The sequence below is a fragment of the Tachypleus tridentatus genome, chromosome 9 (genome assembly GCF_004210375.1).
Source record: "Tachypleus tridentatus isolate NWPU-2018 chromosome 9, ASM421037v1, whole genome shotgun sequence".
Classification (NCBI taxonomy): domain Eukaryota; kingdom Metazoa; phylum Arthropoda; class Merostomata; order Xiphosura; family Limulidae; genus Tachypleus; species Tachypleus tridentatus.
The window spans coordinates 34,839,003-34,862,653 of record NC_134833.1 but is presented as its reverse complement, the minus strand read 5'-3'; the positions used below and the strand labels follow the sequence as shown (position 1 = coordinate 34,862,653).

Sequence of the window (23,651 nt, the reverse complement as noted above, 5' to 3'; positions counted from 1 at the left end):
CTCTTATTGTTTTTCTCGTTTTTATTTGTTGAAACAAATATCATGAGAATCTGCTTTTCGCTTCTGACTTAAGGTTTACCAGAAATGGTGCGCGCCTTTTCTTTTTGATCTAGTGAGAAGTAATTTAATGAGAAATTGGCGAGGACCAATATTATTATTCAGAATTGGTAAATAATCAGTGTTTTGTTTCTGAATCACTTTTGAATAAGTGGTGAGTGATAGGTGTGATCTAATAGAAACTGTTGAGTAATCAGTTATGAAAGTAATGTGGTAGATGACATTATAGTATTTTCTTAGTCTGGTAAACGCAGTTGTGTAAAGTGCCATGTCTTCTGCTCTGAAAACAACGACTGCCAGTAGAACCTCCTCCTAAAAATGAATATTTTCTCGAGATTTTCTCTCTTACCTGAGTATAAATTATAAAAACAGTTACCTTGGAAATGAAAAGACAATTATGATACTTTCATTGCACACTATTTATTATTACGTTATTATTTATTTTTACATTATGAAAACCGCAAGGTTCTTCTATGATTTCACCTTCATAACTTATGTCCACTTTGATTGGTTAAGTGTAAACTTCTTCTTTAACTTGATTTCAAAAACATACTAACATTAAATTTGAATTTAAAAACAGCAAAAAAATACCCTCTCACCTTTCTATTTCTGACGAGGAGTCTTCGAGTTAAAATCTACTCAGTGTAATGAATGTGGTTGCTTTGAACTGCATAGCTCTTGAAAGGTCAGAACCACTAAAGAATGGTAAAATCTAAGGTCTGTTTCAGCTGTGGATTTCTATCTGTATTTGGTTTTCAGATGTGCTCACGAAAAAAACTTTATTACATAATTATGTTGAAAACGGTAACAAAACTGCAATAGCTTTTTCTTCCACCAGGGGTATTCTTTTATTTTTCTTATACCCAATCAAAAGTTTATCAGTGACAAACTTCTTAAACGTTTTTGTTCGTAATAATAGGAGACCTCAATCATTTTTTTCTTTTTCTGCTATGCTCAATACCTACTTTGAAAACGTGATATCATCAAAGGGATGATCAATCATCCATCGCCTTACATAGCCTGAAGATGTTCCCTGAGCATTGTGTAAAGCCCTTTTAGATATATAGTTATGTTGGTTTTAGTGCATAGAACCAAATGAAGTTGTTTTTCCCCTCCAAGAAGTCGGGAAGAGTACTGAAACACTCATTTTGGTTGTTTTCCAAACACCTATTCAAGAATTACAACTTTTTTATCATCGATTGAACTCGGTCTTGCATGTTCAAAACTGTTATGTTGAGGCGTTGAATAAAAGAAAAATTAGGTCGTTGATTTTTGAGAAAAACGCCTGGTAACTTAACTGGATTCTGGAACCAGACATGATTTTCTATACAACTGAGGAGGTGGGAAGGATTTCTGATCTAAACTCAAACAAGTGCACAAGGATTTTGCTCTGAGGAAACCGTTTAACTTTGGTATGGGTCAACAGACAGTTGTGTGCGCCATCAATTTCTTTACAAAGTGACTGCATTATTTTGGATTTTGTTAGCCGTGATATTATGAAATTCACCATTTTCATTGCATTCTCCAGCACATCCTTTGATCCTTCAGGCATACTTTTTGCTACGAGAGCTTGTGTACAGGTACTGCCATGAATCAGAGACATTTGATTGATGCAACCTGTTTCGTTCGAGTTACAAGTCAGTATGTGGCTCCATCAATCAGTTGCCTAGGCACAGGGACTGATCTATTTTAGTATTTTGAAAATATGTTTTAGTAACACTGAAGATATCTTATCCAGTTGTACATATTCTTACGATGCAAGAAAAACAACAAAACTTCTTCACACACACTGCAAACACTGTACAAACACTAGCAACAAAAAATACATTAGTAACATCAATTGCTCATCCAGCTGTATAACATAACATAGACAATTTTTTATTCTCTCTACTATTATTGTGATCTCTACAATACATGACATTGTCCTCATTAACAATGTATTATCGTATGAGATACTATGTCAATCATTGTTGCAGTCTTTTCTTCGAATATGCATTAATTATGTCTTTTATACATGAAGCTATGAAGCTTTCTCTGCTATAATATGGGCTTTTGAAGCTTTTGCTATTTGGTAGGTCAATCAATCTGGATTATACAAAGATTTCTTACTTCTGTATATATTTAATCTAACCAATATAAAGTCAGCGTGTATCACATTTTATTTAAGTAGGGGGAGTCTTAAAAGTCAAAATACATTTATTGAGGCAGAATAGTTCGATTGTTTATTGCCCATTACGATTTTAGTAATGGAATGCAAGAGGACCGTGAAGGGCAAGGTGTCGTGAAACCTTATCGGTGTAGTGAGTGTTGATATAATTAGTTTAAAGACGTAGTGTGGTATCACCTAGCCCAGGGGTGTGCAACATTTTTCGTCGGTGGGCCATATAACCAACTTCATCAATCAAGCGGGGCCACTTAAAAAACAAGCTTATTCGTGTACATGCACAATAAATTAAAACAAATTATCAAAATGCAAGCAATAATATTTTATATTTTTGCATGAGTGATCATTTTAGTGCGACACTTGAAATTTAGAGTCCTTGCAGAGCTTGTCAATATCAGCTTTGACAGAAGTGGTTGCCACTCTTAACTGACTGGTCAAATGTTCATCAGTCAGTCTCCAAAATGAAGCTCATCAAAACCAAATGTTCATCAGTCAGCTGACTTCTACATTTGGTTTTGATGAGCTTCATTTTGGAGAAAAATTGCTCACAGCAGTAGGTGCTACCAAAAAGGGAGGCAATTCTTTGTGCATGACGGGACAAATTGGGAAACTTTTCACGTACACAGAGTTTGTAAAAGTCTAGCAAACTGTTTTCAGAGAATTTCCTTTTAGTGTCCATGTCAGCCTGCAGTTCAATGAGTTCCATTTGGCAATCATCAGGACTGTCTTCCACTGCCAAATCAAAAGGTTGAGCGAACAATTTCAATCTAATTTCAGTTTGTCTGAAATCTGGAAATCTGTTTGCAAACTCATCACGCAGCTTTTGTACACTGGTTCCATATTTGGTGCAATCCAGATTAGGAAATTCCAGTTTCCTGATTGCAAGACATGTAAAATGGGTCAATATGGCTCTTCTCAACTGAACCTGGAAAAGTTCCAATTTCTTCTCAAAAGCACAAATATGCTCAAACAACTTATTCACAAGTTGACTTTTCCCTTGTAGTTTTAAGTTTAAATCAGACAGATGCTGTGTAATGTCTGTGAGGAATGCTAAGTCATTCAGCCAGTTCTCATTGCTCAAGAAGTCCACATTCTGACGTTTGCTCTCCATGAAGAACTTAATCTCCTCTCGCAGATTCCAGAATCTCTTCAAAGTAGCAGCTCTACTAAGCCAACGTACAGCAGAGAAGTACAAAACATCTGAATACTCACTGTCCAGCTCATCTAAAAAAAGTTTTAAATTGTCGATGATTTAATCCTCGTGTTCGAATATAATTTACGCATTGGACGACATTTTCATGACTTCTGCAAAATCCAGAACTTTGGTGCACAAGCTCTCTTGGTGAATAATGCAATGGCTTACAACTACGTCTTGTGCTCCAATTGCAGTTAGAAATTTCTTGGTGAATCCATTTGTCCTACCTGTCATGGAAGGAGCACCATCTGTTGTAACACCACATAATTTATAAGGATTCAGTTCAAACTTTTCCACAACCTTAAGCACTTGTTCACAAATATCCTGTCCTGTGGTTGTGGAGGAAAGGCTTGCCATATCTAAAAACTCTTCGAAAACATCAAAGCCTGCAGTAACAGCTCTGATGAAAATGACAAGTTGGGATGTGTCATTGATATCAGTGCTTTCATCCAAAGCCAGACTGAAAGCTTCACACGAATTCAATCTCTCTTTCAAAGTTTCTTTGATGTCCTCTGAAAGATCTTTTGTCCTGCGTGAGACAGTAAAGCGGAAAGGCTAGTTTGCTCCACCAAATATTTTTTCTCTGGACATGCATATTCTGTGAATATTGTTAAACAATTTTAATAAATTCTCCATCACTGAAAGGCTTTCCTTTTCTGCCATACATTCACAAAGCTTAAAACTCAGTTTTGTCACCAGTTCTGAATTTTTCTTGAAAGTGGTAAAACACCTTGTTGCTTTTCAATGGATGTTTTAAATGTTCAATTTTGTCCTTTCGTGCCTGACCAACAATTTCATCAAACTGGGAGGAGTGCTTAGTTGCGTAATGTCGCTTAATATTGTACTCTTTCATGACTGCAATTGTAGTTTCACAGACGAGGCAGACAACACCTTGATTATGTGGGACAACAAGATATTTTGTGCACCATTCACTGTTGAATAACCTTCCCTCATCATCAATTTTTCGTTTCTTAACTGCTGACATTTTACTAGCCCTGAAATCAAAACAAAAATTATTCTCACGAAAATAGCAAAGTAGAAAAAAACATAGAATATATTTACACATGGAACCTCTTATGGACAGAAACACATGTTTCTAAATTGGCATCCCGATCATAGCCTTCCGGTACTTAAATTAATTGAGAATAGCAAAATACAGTGTGACCTCGCTTATTCGCGGTTCGCCATTCGCGGCCCCGCATATTCGCGGGTTATGCGCGAACTGCGTTTTTGTAGGTCACAGAGACTGAAAGGGCTTTTCGAGGAGATTTCTGTTGTATTTACTCAATCAAGCCATTTTATCAATTGTCGTCTTCACCAAACAAGATTGACTGCTATTGGCTGACTGCCTCAGCTTCCCCAACAACGCAAACGGCAAAGCACAGCCCGGTAACGCACGGTACAATTTAGTGAAATACATAACAGTATGCAATATTGCTACATTATTACTGCATCAATGAGTATAAGTATCATTAGTGTTTGGGAAGCATTTCATATAGTATATAATCGCATACATATACGTTTTAAAACTGCGTCCAATATTCGCGGTTTTCGCTATTCGCGGAGGGTAAAGAACGTAACCTCCGCGAATAACGAGGTCACACTGTACATAGAATCAGATGCATCTGAAAGCAAAAATTTTAATAAATTCAGTAAAGTCACAACAATATGCTAAATAATAATCAATTTACCTTCAATCTCTTGTAGTAACTGTAAAAGGTAATAAAATTTTCACCAATAATGCGGATTTCCCTGGAACCACCTGGAGGAGCCGCGCAATTCAAACAGTCCGCATATTTTTTGAACAGACCTCGTACTTATGATGCTGAACAATTGGTTTATTTACTATTGTAACAACAATGAGGTATATATTGGAAACACGCATAAATATTGAAGTTACAGTGCGTTATTATTTATCTGCTAAATCTAGTAATTATTAATATTTGAAAAATAACATAGTTTTTTTAGAAAGAAAGTTCATTGCTGATTTATATTTTCTCTCTGTTTAGGAAAATTGAGCTTTGGTGTATGGATTATTAGTTTGCGACAAACTTGCTAATGGAGTAGGCACATTTGTACAGCATCTGCATTCGTAAGTTATAATTATTTTCTTATACTGTGTTTTTGTGGTGTTCATTATAGACCAGAAGTAACTTAATTTCTTTTTTTACAAAATGAACATTTGTGTTTGTTTTGAATTTCGCGCAAAAAGCTACACGAGGGGCTATCTGCGCTAGCCGTCCCTAATTTAGCAGTGTAAGACTAGAGGGAAGGCAACTAGTCATCACCACTCACCGCCAACTCTTGTGTTCTCTTTTACCAACGAATAGGGAATTGACCATCACATAATAATGCTCCCATGGCTGAAAGGGCAAGCATGTTTGGTGTGACGTGGATTGAACCCGCGACCGTCAGATTAAGAGTCGAGTGCCTTAACCACCTGGCCATGCCGGGCCAATGAACATTTACCATGTTATGTGTACAAGCAGTAAATCTCCTGTCTGATTAATAGGAAACTTTAAAGTATATTACAAGTACGCCCCCAGTGTTACAGTCGTATGTCTGCGGAATTACAACACCAGAAACCAGGTTTCGGTACCCATGGTGGGCAGAAGAGATAGTTCATTCTGTGGCGTTGTGCCAAAGTACAAGCAAACAAACCATAACAAGCTGAAGTGTAGATTATTGTTGTTGTATAATTGATAGTATATAAAGTTTAATATATTTTGGAAACAACTACTGCCTCAGCTGCACGCTTCTGAAACCGGATCTGTAAAAGGAAAACATCAAAACTCGTAGTAACAAAATAATCTCGATCTTCCATGACAAGATTAGTCCGATCTTCACGAGCGGGGCGAAGGGATATGAAAACATTTTCGAACATCCAACTTGGGACAGCACGCTTGTAGCGCTCTATCCTCAAAACTGAACACCTGACGCGGTTTCTCGTTCTGGAAACAACAAAAAGTCCATATAATGGACAAGTTAGATGTATTACAGACGGAAGCAGATATTTTATTCTTCTATTAAGTACATTTTTTAACATATTATTGGCAGAATTGAAGAGTTTTATTCCTTCTTGTAGGCCCAGCATCGCCAGGTGGATAAGGCACTCGACTCGTAATCTGAGGGTCGCGGGTTTGAATCCCCGTCGCACCAAACATGCTCGCCCTTTCAGCCGTGGGAGAGTTATAATGTAACGACCAATCCCACTATTCGTTGGTAAAAGAGTAGCCCAAGAGTTGGCGGTGGGTGATGATGACTAGCTGCCTTCCCTCTAGCCGTACACTGTTAAATTAGGGACGACTAGCGCAGATAGCCCTCGAGTAGCTTTGCGTGAAATTCAAAACAAACCAAAATCAATTCTTCTTGTAATAAACAACTTCAGTATGGCTCAGAAAGTATTATACAGTATAGTACAGAAAATTAGTAAACAGAGTGTTAAGTTATATTAAGTGTATTTTGGATATGCAATTCAGAATATCACGTGACTACCACAACCTATGTGAAATCGCAGTACAGCAGCATCTATTGCAAATGTATTTTGGCATTTTTTGCCTTTTCGTAGGTAGTGTGATGCCATCTAAACTATAATCTTTTAGTTAGCATATGTTGCAGGCGAAAATATTGATACATTCAGATCACAGTCGTCAGATAGAGCATGACCAGACATAGTGACGCTAATCATTTTAAAATAGCCTCCGTATTATAGTAGAAATTATAATCCTTATATTCCTGAAAGACACTAAAATGGCATTACATAAGGAACATTTAATGTTGAAACTTAAACTGTTGTGATGTCAGTAAAACGTGCACATGCTGAGAGGGCAAGCATGTTTGGTGTGACAGGGATTCGAACTCAGATTACTTCCCAACTCCTCTATCATCTGAGGCTGGCAATTAGCAACTTACCTTGCAAATATTGTTCTTACTGTTTTCATTATGTTGTTTCTTGTTATAAATAACAATTTTCCATCTTTTCTTGACTTTTGCCATAATAATATTTCATGTTTTAATTGATTCACAATGTAGTGCTCCATATTCTTACTTGTTTATAATATCATAACTTTCTCATCTGATCTTGGATGAATAACCATCGAATTCCTCTACTTCCTAAATATATAAAAATAGGAAAAGTGACAATTACACATTTACATCTAAATTTGGGACAATTGCCCCAAAGGTTTTTCTGAAAGAGAATGTAATACAAGAAAATGAGGTACGTGTGTTAGAGATGTTGAAGATTGCTGCTGAGAGTCTTCAAGATATGGTCGTTTACCTATTGAGTGTTTTTTCACTATTTTATTTAAATTTTTTGAAGGAGGATCCATAAAAAAAAAAAATTTCAGTACCCACTATGGAGCCCTACGAAGGAACGCACTACAATGTCATGCAAGGACAATGCAGCAATGCCAGGGTTTCGTGAGCACTATACCCAAACACCAGCATCAGGCACAATGTCCACAACACCCATTGAGAACTTCCAACACTGATACTTGATTGACTCTAGCCCAAGTGGACCAGCCAATTGACCCTGGGGGGCACCCAAAGGCCGCCCGTCTACAGGAATTCAAGGCCAAAGTGGTGTGTTAGGATTGGACCCTCAACCACCAGGATCCTCTCCTCCCTTCACGGGTCGCCACGCACGGCAAACACGTGGGTGGATGTTTAGATCCCAGAGAAGGTATCCAGACAGAACAGAACCTTTCCTGGGAGGCCCCCTCACCACGTACAGGAATCCACACCGAAGGGTAAGAGTGATAAAAAAGGCTTAAAGTTTCCACTTAACTGACATTTTGAACGTGAATCTTCTGTTTGAGACAAACCGTTATGCCAACGTGAACATAACAAACAGTCAAGTGTTACTGATGAAAGATGAATGACAAACAAGGTGGCTCTTATTAACAACTACAACTTGAAAAAAGATAGTAAACATTAACCTTACTACCAAAGTTAAAATTGTAAAGCTAACATTTTCAGTTGCAAACTTTAAGAAGCAAAACACCTTAAGCAAGTCAACTATGTATTTAAGTCACCACAGTCATGTTATCAAACCAATTCCAAATAGTGTTGTACCGCTGTGTATGAACTGCTGTTATCTTAAAAACAAATCTAAGAGAAATTATAAAAATCCAGAGAAATAAACATTTTGTGGATATGTATGTTTTGATCGGTCCAGCATTTGCTCTGGTAATATAATCAGGTTGATCAAGAGTTTGAAATTTACTTTGGGAAATTTGAACATACTGATTTGCACACATTGTTTGATCTTATGCAGTGTTTTAATAAAAGTACATGGCTAATCATTTTGGTACAAGATTAGACATTCGAACAAAACAAGTATCATTTAATGTTGGCTTTAGCATAAATGGCAGCAAATCATTTATTTCACTGATTATTGGGAAGTTCCATTCCTGAAACACCTGAAGATAATTATTGAAATGTTGTGAATGAAAAAGAATTTCAGAGGGAAACTCACTCACGGGATAACAGTCTTGTATATTTCAAGAAACGTGAAACAAAACTATATGTAAATAGAAGACAAAAGATGGAAACATATCTAAAAAATATATCAAATCAATGATTACACTTAAATGCATACAAACCCAACCAAAACTGTTTAGTTAGTCAAGGCACACATATAACATTCCTTCTTTATCATATTCCTTTTATTATGCAAGTTAGAGTGTTACAAGTAACATGTTAAAAGAAAGGTTTATTTAAACTCAGTCATTTCCTCATTATAAAAACTGAAGCTTGGTAAGAAAACTAAAATACATGAAATTATTTTTAACATCATTTCATTCAAATGAATATTGGTTTTCAGACAGGGCATTCAAGAAATCCTTTTTCTAACTGTTCCCTATACTTTTGTCTTGTTGGATGCTCCTCAGATGGTCGAAAATGGGCTTTCCAACATGGCTCACCAGCAAACAGTCTAATGACTTTTGCATAATTCTGTAAATGAATGAGAAAAGGTTTTAAAGGCAACATTCAAGATAAAAAATTAACTATAGGTCTAACTTCTAATCACAATTGTGAATTTTGAAGATGTATTTTGTTGTATTTAAGATAAAATGTCATTAAAACAAGTATACAAACACAATTTTATGGTTGATGTTATAAAATGGATTTAGAAGTAGGTTTCAATTGCCTTCATGAAAGTTTAACAACAAAAATTATAACTGAATGAAGATTAGAATGAATTCATAGATCATATGTACCTTTTCTCAGTTTCTTTTGTGCTAACTATATTGTATATTTCACATATGAAGGTAACTAATGGCATAATTATGATTGCTATATAGGTACTTTAGACTTGTTGCAATGGATATCATAATGGGAAACACAACAAGCACTTTATTAAAGCAGATCTTATTCCAAAAGTTACGTTAATGGAATGAAAGGATGAAAGAAGTAAATTTATTAATGATTTAAAATCAGTCTATGGAAAATGAAAAAAACATTTACCTTTAGTGTAAAATAACCACCATCTGATGAGTCAATCCAGATGCAATATATTAATTTAAAACCACAAGTGTTAAACACTGCACATACAAATACGTGTTGCTTCTTCATAGGTTCATAGGTAAATTAGTGGAATTTACTCATATCTTTAATATGGAACATTTTATATAAAACAAAGTTTTTTTATCATTGGCTGAAAGCTGTCTAACATTTAATATACTGCTGCTTTACAATAATACACCTCAATAAATAATTTCCCAATTTTCTAATTAATTAGTAAACAAGGTAGCCATACAAGATAACCACTTTTATGACTCATTGGTCAAAGGGTTAGGTAAGAAAAGGTAATATCAAGAGACACGTGTATCATGTGACTGAAAACCTGCAGGACACGCTGTGTTATTAATGAGTGATACAGATTTTCACTTTCTGTAGCTTGGACTGTGGTAACCTAAACTATCAAACATTAAATTTCAAAGCAATCCATTAACAAAAGACAAGATATAAAATGTCCAATTTTAATCAAATTTATTCATACCTTTCTTCTTCACACTAAACATACACAAGTTTTATTTATTTTAAAAACAGAACTTTTATGGATTGTTTTCAAATCTGGTTCACTGATTGATCTTTATATCTTAAAATTCAGTATCAAAGTTGCCAGATACAAGTCACATGCAAATTTATCAAACAAAACTGCTTAAATTGACAAACTTTACACACAAGCAAGCAGAAACTTGCCCAACTTATTGGTTTAAACTTTTTACTACAGCTTCATCTTATAGTAAAAGTGGGTAATTTTGTTATCTTTGCCACAATACAACTGATTTACAGCAACAAAATGATACAGTGAAAGTATGTGCAGATATACGAGTTAGGCAAGGCAAACTAGACTACCAGTTTCTAATTCAAGTTTTCAAAAGAATCATAGAGGTGGATGGTTAATATTTTCCAACTACTAAATACAAATTTGCTAAATGTTATGAAGTTCTTTTCATTAAAGAACATGTAGTATTGTATATTAGCTTGGACAACTGGTGTAAATAATAATGTTTGGTATGTTTGTTCCAAGTGCATGATGACAAACTGTTAACCTACTTTTATAGTAACACCATGGAATGAAGTTATTGAGTTAATTTTCTTTCTAAAACAACCCTAATATTTTAAACAGATCTGGTTAGTTCTATAAAGTATAGGTCTGTTATGAATAATAAGGTTGCAATCTTACAGGTAATAATGTAGGTAACTATCAAGTATCACTTTCTTGCTTGCTGTGGTTTCTTGATATGTACCGGTAAAAAGTCATGATTTCCAATAAGAAATGTCACACATTTTATTTCACCCATTATTAATGCCCCAAATTGAACACAAACTAGAACCTGATAACTGAATGAACATTTGCTACAAGATTCTTATCAATACTATAAGTGTAGCTATCAATTTGGTCAGCAATTTTGAGTTCATCTCTTTAAGTGGTCAGCTCAATCTTCTTTTAACTGCACTTTTTTTTCACACCAAAGATGTTTTAGATTAGATACATACAATGAAAGTCGTAGTACATAACAAAGCAAGCTTAGACAAAGTGTAACAGGTGGGTTAGTAGGTGTAATTGTTAGTTTCAACTTATAAGTTACATGTTAATTTATTTCAAATCCAGGTTATGCAGTTGTGGGTTAAGCATACAAGTCACAAAATCAAAAAAATTTGTGTGCAGAGTAAAGAACCTTATTAAAAGGTAGTCGTAATACAACAAACCATATTTTAAATTACTGAGCAATTCGTCTAAAAAGATTCCAAATCTTGAAATAATCAAAATTGAAAACTATTAAAACTCTTTGTTCTGCATACTAATAATTTCATTAATAAGACATTGTATTCACTATACTGAACAGGTTATCTGTTGAAGTAATATAAAAAATTCCTTCAGGCATAGTTTCTCTTATACTAGTGGTTCACAAACTTTAATATCTTGAGAACGCCTTACATTAAAATGCCAAATCTTTCACCTTCCCTCCTAAAAATTAATGTTTTCCAGTGATTTTCTATCTTACTTGAGTACAAGTTATAAAAACAGTAATCTTAGAGATATGAAATTAGTTTTTCTTACAACACTTTTATTATTAAACTATGAAACAACACTATTCCAAGATTTTGCTTTCATAACTTGCATCACTTTGATTTAATTTATTTAAATTAAATAGACCAACAAACTATTTAATTTAAAAAAAAATATATATTCCCCATCACCTTTCCATTTCTCATGATGAGTCGTGAAGTTATAATTCACACTATGATGGATGAAGTTGCATTGATCATTACATCTCTTGGAAGTCCAAAACTAATGAAGACAGAGAGAGAGTCTCAGGTTTGGTTTGGCATTCAGTCTACTTCTAATTTTGGTTTTCAGATGTACACATGAGGAAAATGCTATCATACACAAGTATGTTGTGGAAAATAGTAATGAAACTGCATTAGCTTTTCCTGCCAGCAGAAGGTACTTATTTTCTTAAACTGAGCCAAATATTGATCAGTGACATTTCTCAAACTTATTTTCAGTTCATAATCACAAGAGACTCCAGTTAGTGTCTCATTGTATACATAATATTTGCAATGACATATTGGTACTATGAAAGAGGTTGTGTATCCAGTCATTATCATGACATCATTGGAAATTATTTCCTAAATGTTGTGCAATGTCCTTTTAGATGTGCAGTTATGTTGGTTTTAGTGCACTGATCCACTCAAAATTAATTTTCTGCCAGGAAATCATGGAGTACTGAAAGATTCAGTTTGGTTGTTTTTCAAAGACTTATCCCAGAACTTTTTGTAATAGATCCAACTAAATCTTGCTGGTTGAAAATTGTTATACTGAGCTTTTAGAGACATAAATTAGGTTACTGATATTTGAGAAAAATGTCTGCTACATAAGCTAGATTATAAATCCATACATCTAATAAGGTGGAAAGAGACTGTTGAAGTAACTAGGATTTCCACTCTTGGCTGACAAATACACAAGGATTTTGCCCTGTGAAAGCTGTCTAATTTCAGTAAGGATCAAAGGACAATTGTGTGCACTGATCATTCTTCAAAAAGGCTTGAAATAAACTGGAATTTGTTGATTGTGATTTTATGAAATTTGCCATTTCCACTGTATTGTCCAGCATTCCTTCAGGCATGCATTACACCTCAAAAGCATGTTTATATATACTGCAAAGAATTTATACTTTATACAGAATTTATACAGTAAATTTGATATACTCCCTGTTATTAATGTGGCTCCATCAGTACAGATGTTTAAGTAACCAAGTCTTAGTTCTTGGCACTTATGTATAATGTAAAAATAATGCATAATGTTAACATACGTACACTATTTTTTTGTTTTTAATTGTTTAACTATTTTAATGTTGTGTAATATTTATTAATTTATTTAATATTTAATAATTATTTAGTTTTTATAACTGTTTAAACTTAATTATTTTCATAAAAGTGATAGTTATAACAAAATTAATGTTACTTGGTACAAATCATGTTGTGTCTGTTGTTCAACTGTTTTACAATAGCATAATAAATTGATGTTATGGTAGTTGAACCTGCTGTATTTTTCTCATTTCCTTAAGTGAATATTATTGTATCATAGTACCTAATTGTCTGCAGAAAATTCTAGGCTTCAGTTGGTAAATATGTATACAGGCAACCAAATGAATGCAAAAGGTTAAGGTAGTAAAAGTGAAGTCAGACTGTGTGATTGTTAGCTTAGCCATAACAGGCTACACTTTCAAATGCTTTTCACAGTATAACAGAAATAACAATAATAATTTGTATTGTCAAAGTACATTCTAAAGTAACTGAACCTGCAAGCAATGACTTCAATTTAAAGGAGAGTTATATAGAGTTCTTGATGTAACTGTGGTAACCCACAGTGTAACATAAATTAATCTACTGCAGATTGTGCAATAAGAAACAGATTAGAGAAAATAACAACAACCAAGTTTTAATGCAGTTGAACTAGCTTGTGTGAACTTTTGATGGAAAAGAGAACAACTGAAAGCTTTATATACAATTGTATTAACTTGCAGAGTAACCTAAATGTACTTATCACTGATTATATTGTGATAACAGAAGAAAAGAGAATTATTTAGTTTTAGAAACATATGCAATATCCTATAATGTAAATAATATTTGTCCATAGATTAGATTTATTTTAAATATATTATTTTAAAACAAGTGGACTGTGTGCTGTCCATTTACGAGGTCTGTTCAAAAAATACACGGACTGTTTGAATTGCGCGGCTTCAGTTGGTTCCAGGGGAATCCGCTTGGTGTCGCTAGGTTCGCACAGATCAGCAGATACGACGCCATTTCCCGATTGCAGATATCTTCATTTGTGTATTAGCCACGCGGTTTTAAGTGAAGTGCGATTTTTTCGTTTGGCGAATTTCAGAATGAATAACCTGAAGGAGCAACGACTTGCTGTGAAATTTTGTGTGAAACTTGGAAAATCTGCGACTGAAACTTTTGCTATGCTTAACACGACTTACGGTGATGTTGCTATGAAGCGTACGGCATGTTTCAAGTGGCATGAACGTTTTAAGGATGGTCGACAGTCCATTGAAGATGGACGTCCTTCCACGTCAACTGACTACCCACTTGTCGACAAAATCAACACCCTGGTGAGGGCAAATCGACGTCTGACTGTCAGGGAGTTTGCTGAAGAGTGTGGGATATCAGTTGGATCTTGTTACGAGATTTTGACCGAAAAATTGAAGATGCACCGCATTGCTGTGAAATTCAGCCCTCAGAACCCGTGAGTTTTTGGCCAAACACTCGATCACTGTTCTTCCCAACCCCCCCTACTCACCTGACCTTGCTCCTTGCGATTTTTTCTTGTTCCCCAAACTCAAAAGACCCTTGAAAGGAAGAAGATTTGGGACGATTCCCGAGATAAAAGCAAATGCGACGAAGGAGCTGGAGGACATTACAAAAGAAGGTACCAGGACTGTTTCAACAAGTGGAAACACCGTTGGGATAAGTGTGTGCATTGGGGAGGAGAGTACTTTGAAGGGGTCCCAGACCTGTAACTTCTAAATAAAGTACATTTTGTTTTATGACGTCAGTCCACGTATTTTTTGAACAGACCTCGTAAGAGACATGGAACTGCTTGTTTATTAATATTAGTGTTATATTAATATTCACAAAGATTGTAGCAGTTTACACAGTATGGTTTTCTAATTGAGGTTTTGTTTGTACTAATAACAAAAAATTTGTTATATCATTGAAAAGGTTCACAACAACTAATGTGAGAATTAGATTGTGACACAACTTTTGAAGAATGAGAATATAATTTAGAAATGTACAAGAGTTAATCCAAAATCTTTTTACAAATAATATATATCAGCTAAAACTAGTTGCTTAGAAACGGTAAAGTGGCCTAATCAGAATGAAAATAGCGTACATTATAAAAGTGCTACTGTTGTTCCTGTTTTTAATTACTGGTGGCACCAAGCAGTAAGTAATTATAATAATAATAAATTTTTGCACACATCTTTGAAAAGCAACAAAAACTTTTGTTTAGTTAATGCTTTTTACTGTATTTCCAGCAGTTAAGCCTAATGATTGATGTAGGCCTGAATCAAAGCAAAAATAAAATGAAGTTGTTCTTTTTAAGAAATGTGTAGTAAAGCATCATTTTATTTAACATTTTAATTATTTCCTGATTTATGCTTCCACTTTAGTTTTCTCACATTTCATAGGATTTTCAGTAGTACTTGTTTGTTGCTCTTTACTGTTGAACAGATAAGCTTAATAAACTGTTTGATTTAGAATTAGCATGTGTTTTGTAAATCATTGGTTTTCTTTTTTCTAGTGTTACTTTATTTTCTTTTTCCATATCTTTTAATATTTATTTATTGGTGGCAATCTTAAATTATTATTCTAATTTTATTTCCCTTGTGGTGGTTTCTCTCTTCCACGTCTTGTAGGATTAATATATTGGTAGCAGATTTACAATATTAGAAAAGTCACAGTGTTCTGACATCTTTTATTTTTAGATATGATGGGTACTGTTTAGATCAGTAATATAAAATTGTAAGATTTGTTTTGAAAGTTAAGTATCTTAACACTCAGTATTTCTGAAAAATGTCCCAAAATATTGGTAACAGAGAAGTGACATTTTGTATGCACATTAATTTTAGGTATGTTTGTCCACTATGCTGATAATTATTTTACTTTCTTAAAAATATTCAAATAACCATGAGGTAGCATTAATCATCATATTCTATGTAGTTTAAAAGTATTAATGATTTGTTTTAACATTGTAGAATCTGTAAATGTACCAGTTACTTCAAAGTCAGTTTTCCTAGCCAAGTCAGCCTAACTCTTCCATATGTAACTGTACAAACTACTACATCTCTACAAACCAGGTAAATAAATTTGCTCATTTAGTTTTTGCTAATTTATGATTCATGTAAAAAAAAAAATGTTAAAATGCTCTTAATGTTAGATTGGTTGTTCTCCAGAAAAATATATTTAAAATCCTGTTTTACACACTCACCTGAAGAACAGTAACTGAATGTGCAGTCTTCTTATGATTGATTGTTAATACTATGGATTACATATTAGTTATACACACAATCTAAACTTTTATGTATTATAACTGCATGTGTATTACATTGAACTAGAAGTATCTATCAGTACTTGTTTTCTATCATCATATCAACTAGATGTTTACATTTTGAAGAGCCAGTTATATTTTCAATATTGTAAATGTTATAAAATTAAAAGCACCAAAGATATGTCCTCCATTAGGTCCTTTCACCCAGAAACTGATGTCAAAGGCACAAAAAATCACTCTCTCCTGTGTATCTCTAATCAGCATATAAAATTTGTCCATAAGATATAAGAACTTGTATTTAAGATTATAGTTTTGCTGTTTGTGGTAGTGTGATGTTTGGCATTTTTAAACTACAGATAAAACTCTACCTAATTTAAAATAAAAATGAATGTGATGAAAAGAAGATAAATAGCATTTTTAAAAAAGTGAAAGGCCAAAATAAGGTTCATACATTTCTTCCTGTTCTAAAATATTAGGTTGAGGAATAATTGTGAGCGTTTTAAATAATTTCATTCAAGCATTACATGCAAGATTATACAATACTTCAATGCATGAACACATTACACCCAAAACATTTATTATGATACTTTATTTCATGTAATACCTAGGTATATAGTATGCATTGTTTTAAACGAAATTGCAAGAAATTAAATGCGAAAAGCAGATGGTGTCGAAAATGCTCGATTTTGACCACTTGACATTCCATTTAATGAGCTGAAAATGAAAGCAAAAAAGTAAAGACATATGAAAATCAAACACACCATCTATTAGAGCAAACAATTATCTACCAAATGACATGAAATATTTTGCGAAAGCGTTTCATTTATGAATATATTTTTTAACTTGAAAAAACGCTCGGGAATTATTCCTCAACCCAATAAAAGCATGTACTAGGGTTGGGTATCCTATAAATGTCTGGTGCTGAAGCAGAAAGAATGTTTGAAGTGAACAGAAATTTTTACAAGTGAGGGTTATTGCAAGGTCAATGATAGATATAAATTTGGTAGATTTATTTATATTGTAGTTATTTTACTGTTCTTAGATTTCCAGTCACTTAAATTGGACCAATCCCAATGGACCTTCTGACTCCATTGTGCCATATCCTAGTCAGCCTACCATGTGGGCAATACCTAGTGTTGACACTTTACCTCTTGGCTCTGTGATTATAAACCCACAACTTGGTAAGTGTTTCATCACAGTAACATTTGTAAAGTTTTCAAATTTCAGTGTGCTTACTTCCAAACATTACAAATCAGAAATCTCACTTTCTATCTTCAAAGTCATTCTCACTTTTTTAAATACCTGACCTATCTTGGTAGGGCTGGAATAAACACATGAAAACACTATTCTTACTTCTCCTCATGGACTCAGCAGATGTGGCTTTGCTATATGAAAACACACACAATTCTTACTCTTTAAGTACCTGTTCTATTCTACTAGTTACAAGGGTTCAACAGTGCTTTAGAAAGATATGTAAAAACATAAAAAAAAGAATGCTTTTAACATAAGTGAAAAATGAGCTGATAAATGGTAGATCAGTTGGTGTTCTCAGCTGGTTCTTACTTAGTATGGTTAATGAATGTTCATCATCTTAGTCAGTAAGCCTAATATCTGTACATATTTTTAATCAGTATGCTTAAATCAGTATACAGTATGGTATTCTGTATTTGTTTCTCAAAGTTAAAATTGCACCACAGGACTGAAGAATGTATGGAAACTAAGCTTAGTAATTTTTCCACATTTAAAAAAATATTCTACAGTTGAAATTTAATCAGTGGGGAAAGAAAAAAAGGGATTTATCCATGTAATTTATACATCATTTTAGATTTTGGGATAATTCAACGCATTTTGAATAAACATGTTAGATTTTTTTAATTTCATGAATTCTTCTGAGTGTAGTATGACACTCATGGTTCCTAAAAGAAGGATAAAATAAGTTTGATCAAAACATTATCAATTTGAAACTTGTAACTTCAGTACAGGTGTAGTTTTATTATTGTAGTAAGACAGTTTCATAACCTCAGTTGTTATGGTATTATATAAATTACCTATGTATAAACTTTATGAAGTCATAAGAAGTTCCCAACCTTTTTTCAACTGAGGCTCAACTAATTTCAGTCCCAAAATGTCTTAACAACTGTGTAGAATATTAACTTTTTAAATTACTTGTGTATTACATCATAAAACAAAATTCGTCAGTAACTGTATTTTAAAGCACGTTTTCAAACATCTTGTGAACTGGCTGAAATCTCCCTTGGATCACTAGATTAGTGATTTAAACATCTAATGAAGTTATATTTCTCTTCATCTGGATAAACCCATTCATTAAAGGCTTATATAGAGATGGTAAAAGTGAGAAAAGCTTAGCTTGGTGATTTGTTGCCTGAAGAAGAGATGTTTATCAACAAATCCGAATACACATGATATTTTTTTCCTAAAACTTGTAATAATCATTATTTGTGATAATTTATATTTCATTTGAATTGTAATGTTGCTGTATGAGTGTAAAGGATGTGTTCTCTCGTGGAACAAGATTGTACTAATAAAACTAGTTAGGGTTTGTTAGATAATTTTGCATTTGACCATACCAAGTTTTGTTTTGTTCTCAATGTCACTGTTTCTTATGCTATATTTATATTACTTTTTATAGGCCAAATTAACTTCTTGAATGAGCAAAGAAAAATTATGTAGAGATGAATATGAAACAGGTTTAAGACTTAGTTGACAATTCAAACAATTTGTTTCTGTTCTGATATAATAAAAAATATTATTGTACATCATTGATTATAAGTACAGTTAACTGCAGGCAGTGTTTTTTTAAATAAAAAAAATTAGTTTTAGGACATGACTGGAAAGCTATTAATACAAAAATGTAGGAAGGCAAAAGTTAGTAATTGAACTCTATAACAAAAGCAAGAACTATTAACTATTTCATAAAAGAAATGTTCTGAACATGAGAATTTATATAAATATTAAAAATTTTGTAGAAGCTACATTTTCTATACAATTTTCATTCAAAGTACCAAACAGTTTTAACTGGTAGTGTTTTGTTTATATCCACTAACTTGTGCTGTTTGTTGGACTTTTACAGTGATTTAAGAAAGGGAAAGTCCTAAAACTTGTAAATTTTTCTAGTTAAACAAATTATTACAGCTAACTTGGCAAGATTTGATGACTGGAAAATCTTGCATTAAGATTTATGTTAGCTTTCTTTGGTTTTGTTGTTTTCTTAGGATGTAAAATTTAACCTGAATGTGCGACTTAAATTCTTATCAAACATTTTTAATCTGTTTCTTAAAGCATTTCGTACACTGTTCTTTAACTGTTTTTTTCCCATTACAAAAGCCCATTCAATAAGTGACTTTTCTGGTACTAAGTACTTCTGAACTTGTCAATTTATATTTGAATTTTTGTCAACTAAGACATTAGTTTCTAACACACAGTGACATTTCAGGAACTCCCTATGTCAATCCTGATGGATCCATGTACAGATTTGATTCAACTTCTCTACCAGGGAGTCAGCACTTGTCGGTAACACCAGTGAATCCTAGCAATCAGCATGGACCATCACATCCATCCTCAACCTTGTCACATGTACAGCAACAAGTGACAGTGTTTTCTCCAAGCCCTGCCTTTGTGTACATACCTTATATTCCTCAACAAATGCATCAACCTCCACCATCTGCAGGACAGATGATTCCAGACCATAGGCCTCTAAATATGGTAATCTTTTGGTATTTTGTGGCTGATTTGCTTCGCTAATCAGCCACTATAAAATTAAGTTGTTAGAGAAAATTTATTTATAAAGTTTTTTTTAGATTATTTTGGTTTGTATGTTATTTTAAAACCAAAAAAAAAAGAAAAAGATTGGAATAATATTTGGTTTGTTTGATAAACTGAATGAAATAATCCAGTTTTCTAAAATGATAATAAATTTACTATTTAACAATAGTCTCTTTACTAAGATAGATGAAGATGCAGTGTGGTTAGAATGATGATGGTGATGTTATGGAATTACTAAGTTAAATCATATATCTGCAAACAAGTTATGACTCTGATGTTTAAAGTAATGTTAAAAAGGACACTGAATGTTGAATTAAACACCACACATTCAAGGATTTTTGTGTTGCAGATCTTCTAGTTGGTGTGATTTTTAAAATAAAGTTGTTGTTTTTTAATTCAACTTTTCTATTCAGTATGAACGTGCTTCTACAAATAACAAACATTTTTCCCTCATATAGAAGCTTGGAAGAATTTTCTTTAATCTTTGTAGTTATATATGAAGTTTTAAATTTTTTGTACCTCATTCAAGTATATTTTCATGTAAAAACACTGGATGTTAAGAGAATAAGAAATGTTCTTCACTTTTGTGACCTACATCTGTAGTCTCCATGTATGTTGGTATTATTAATGCAATTAAGAAATGTTGGTATTATTAATGCAATTAAGAAGAAAAAAAACCTAAACTTTCTTGCAAGTCATGCAAACATACAGGGTTTGGACAATTATGTAGAAACATCTGTTTAAAGATGTGCCTTTTATTCCTCAGCTGTTAAATTGGCTAGATCTTCAGATGACTGGGCAATTTGTTATTACAATAACCTACTTAACAAGTGATCTGTATTATGTAATCATAGGTGAGCTCTATTCCATGTTATTGTAACATAACTGATGTTCAACAGGAACAGATTGTAGGAGCTCAGTTAATTGTGCTTTAGTGACCTAACATGCAAAACGTCTTGGTTGCAGAAAAAAAACTAATATTGAACTCGTATAATCATTTTATGTTACAGTCATAACTTAAAAATATATATTATTAGTAGGATATTACTGAATGGCATCTGCAACTTTTTAGTAAGAATATGTCAGTATTATAGCACCTTGAGGTTGTGTGATATTAAGTCTTGTTTTTTCTGTTATCTTCAAAAGTCTCAAGACTTTGGTGCTATCAAGATACAAGACTTAACAGCACAAATGTCAAATCTAAGTTTTGCCCATTTTCGGCCACCAAGTCAGATGCACGTGTCTGAAGGCAAGCCCTGCAAATCCACTTAGTGGAAACCCTGAATAGATGCACCACCAGCAACTTCTTTAGGTCTACAGAGTTACCTTCTTCAAGCTTCCAAACTTCCAAACCCTATAAATTTACAAAACCAACAACAACAACAGGTAGGTCTAGGACTGTGTGTAATACATATATCTGTCTCTCATTTTCTTTGTACATTTAACAGAGCAGTTATATTGTCCTCTTAAAATCTAGGGTTTTTTTAATGTTTCAATTCTTCATAGTTACTTACAGGCATGACACTTGAATATATTGAGTAATTTATATTGAACAATTTAGCCAAATTTCACGTGTTTATATCCATTTCAACATCATTTTAAAGCAAATCCTGAAAATTCTTTTGGTTAAAATGATAAATCCAGTTAATGTTGTTGTTTTTTATATTTTGTTTAAATACATCAAATTATACATAAAATATAATTTTCTAATGTCGTAGTATTTCTACAAAGCTAAGGGGCTATGTACACTTTGTTACCAATACATCTAACAATAGTTTTTATAAACTGTTGCGTTACTTTAACTTTTACTGAAATTTACTCTTATAGTGAAAGCCTTAATAGATATACCATCAGTAATTTTTAGACTTGTGTTTTTTTTACTGGATTTAAAAGGAGGTATTTGTTTAATTTTAGAAACTTATTCTTATATTAAAGTATATTGATAAGCAATACTTGTACACAGTAGTAATATTATTTAGTGTGTTTTGTTTTTTTCGAATTGGTTTGTAATGAATGGTTTGAAATTTCAATTGGTCAACTGGTTTTAAATTCATACTTTAGCTAGTAAAATATTGTGGTTGTCTTTCACAATTAATGATAGAAGTTCTCTCTGTTGTACACACTATTGCATTGCTAATAGATGTAACATTAATTTGATAATTGTATTCATTTAAATACCGCAATCTTACAGAGTATCAATATTGTACCTCTGAATATTCCAATAACTTGTTGGCCTTTATTAAAATGTAATGTATAGCTCAACTGAGTATCACAATTAAATTTTATAATTTTTTTAATTTGCAGTTAAAGATAATAGGAAACTGTTTCAGTAGTTCTAGTTCCTAGTGATGTAGCAGAACTAGGATAATTATAACATTTCTACTTCAGTTTCCAGCACCTTTGTACTTTGTGCAGCAACCATCAGGAGCCTCAGCTAAATATGTTTGTGCTTCACCATCCATGATTCCATCTGGTCCACAACAGACTTTGTCACCAGGTATTGAGAGTATGGGAACGCTCACCAGCCATTTGGAGACGATGATGGGGCATCAGACTGCAGGTTCACTGATACCTGGTATATCAGTAAAAATGATTACTGTAGTTATCTGACCTATACAAAGTAGTTTTCCTGCAAGAAAACATAAGCCCTTGTTTGTTTGTTTTTATTTTTTTCAAGCTATCCAGAAAAAACTTAACATACAGTTGTTCTTCACATAGAAACTGTGAATTGTGGAACGTAGTTACTCTAAAATAGACTTGTTTTTATCTTCTGAAGAAAAACCAAAAGAGATAGTTGGTACGAGTATTTCAAAATGTTTTTAAATATTCAACAAAATGTGCTAATTTTGGGTATTCTAACATTTTTATATTTTGTGGTTACATCTTGTGTCAATATGTCATTACGTCTTAACTCACCTTCGTTGTTAATTTGATATTAATGTCGAGTAAAAGTACTTTAAATATAAGATTGAAATCTGTGGATCATTATTTATGTTGATTACATGTATCTTTTCTTCTAAATATTATCTGTAAATTTTGCTATTTCTATATTGATATTCACTGCATTTTAGAGCCTAGCTGTGTTACTTGTTTGATACTAATTGTGGTAAAATTTTGTTTTGTGAGAAGGGTTTGTATATCTATAAATTTTTCTTATTTTTGGCCAGCATTTTGTTGGGCAATACCCAGGTTTCAACATCACTTGCAACAGTGCTGGTGTTGGTGGATCTTCAAACTTCACATCTGGACATAGTGTCAGTTCAGCAGTGACCATCACCACTGCGCTGCCTCTTGTCCTTCTACTACTCATCCTTGTTATATATATCCATATGGTAGCTTGCTTGTTACTACTATGCATAGCGGGACCACAACTT

General features: G+C 33.2%; 2 protein-coding genes across 13 annotated transcripts in view; one reads left to right on the top strand and one right to left on the bottom strand.

Moving 5' to 3' along the window:
- Nucleotides 1–9,067: 9,067 nt before the first annotated feature.
- The window catches only part of LOC143225043 (uncharacterized), a 134,844-nt gene continuing 120,260 nt past the window's right edge, over nucleotides 9,068–23,651 (bottom strand). For 11 of the 12 annotated variants that reach the window (XR_013013579.1, XM_076453715.1, XM_076453722.1 and 8 more), the window contains one exon: nucleotides 9,068–9,374. Coding sequence is in view for 10 of the 12 variants with exons in the window: in XM_076453715.1 (XP_076309830.1) it covers nucleotides 9,269–9,374 (106 nt within the window). In the remaining 2 variants the exon portion in view is untranslated. The remainder of the gene's footprint in view (nucleotides 9,375–23,651) is intronic. The other variant, XR_013013580.1, reaches the window with a different exon arrangement.
- LOC143226926 (uncharacterized) lies at nucleotides 12,178–23,144 on the top strand. Its single transcript, XM_076458487.1, has 5 exons — nucleotides 12,178–12,249; nucleotides 17,537–17,675; nucleotides 19,949–20,217; nucleotides 21,424–21,663; nucleotides 22,666–23,144. The coding sequence occupies exons 1-4, from the start codon at nucleotides 12,178–12,180 to the stop codon at nucleotides 21,547–21,549; spliced, it is 606 nt and encodes a 201-aa protein (XP_076314602.1). The 3' UTR covers nucleotides 21,550–21,663; nucleotides 22,666–23,144.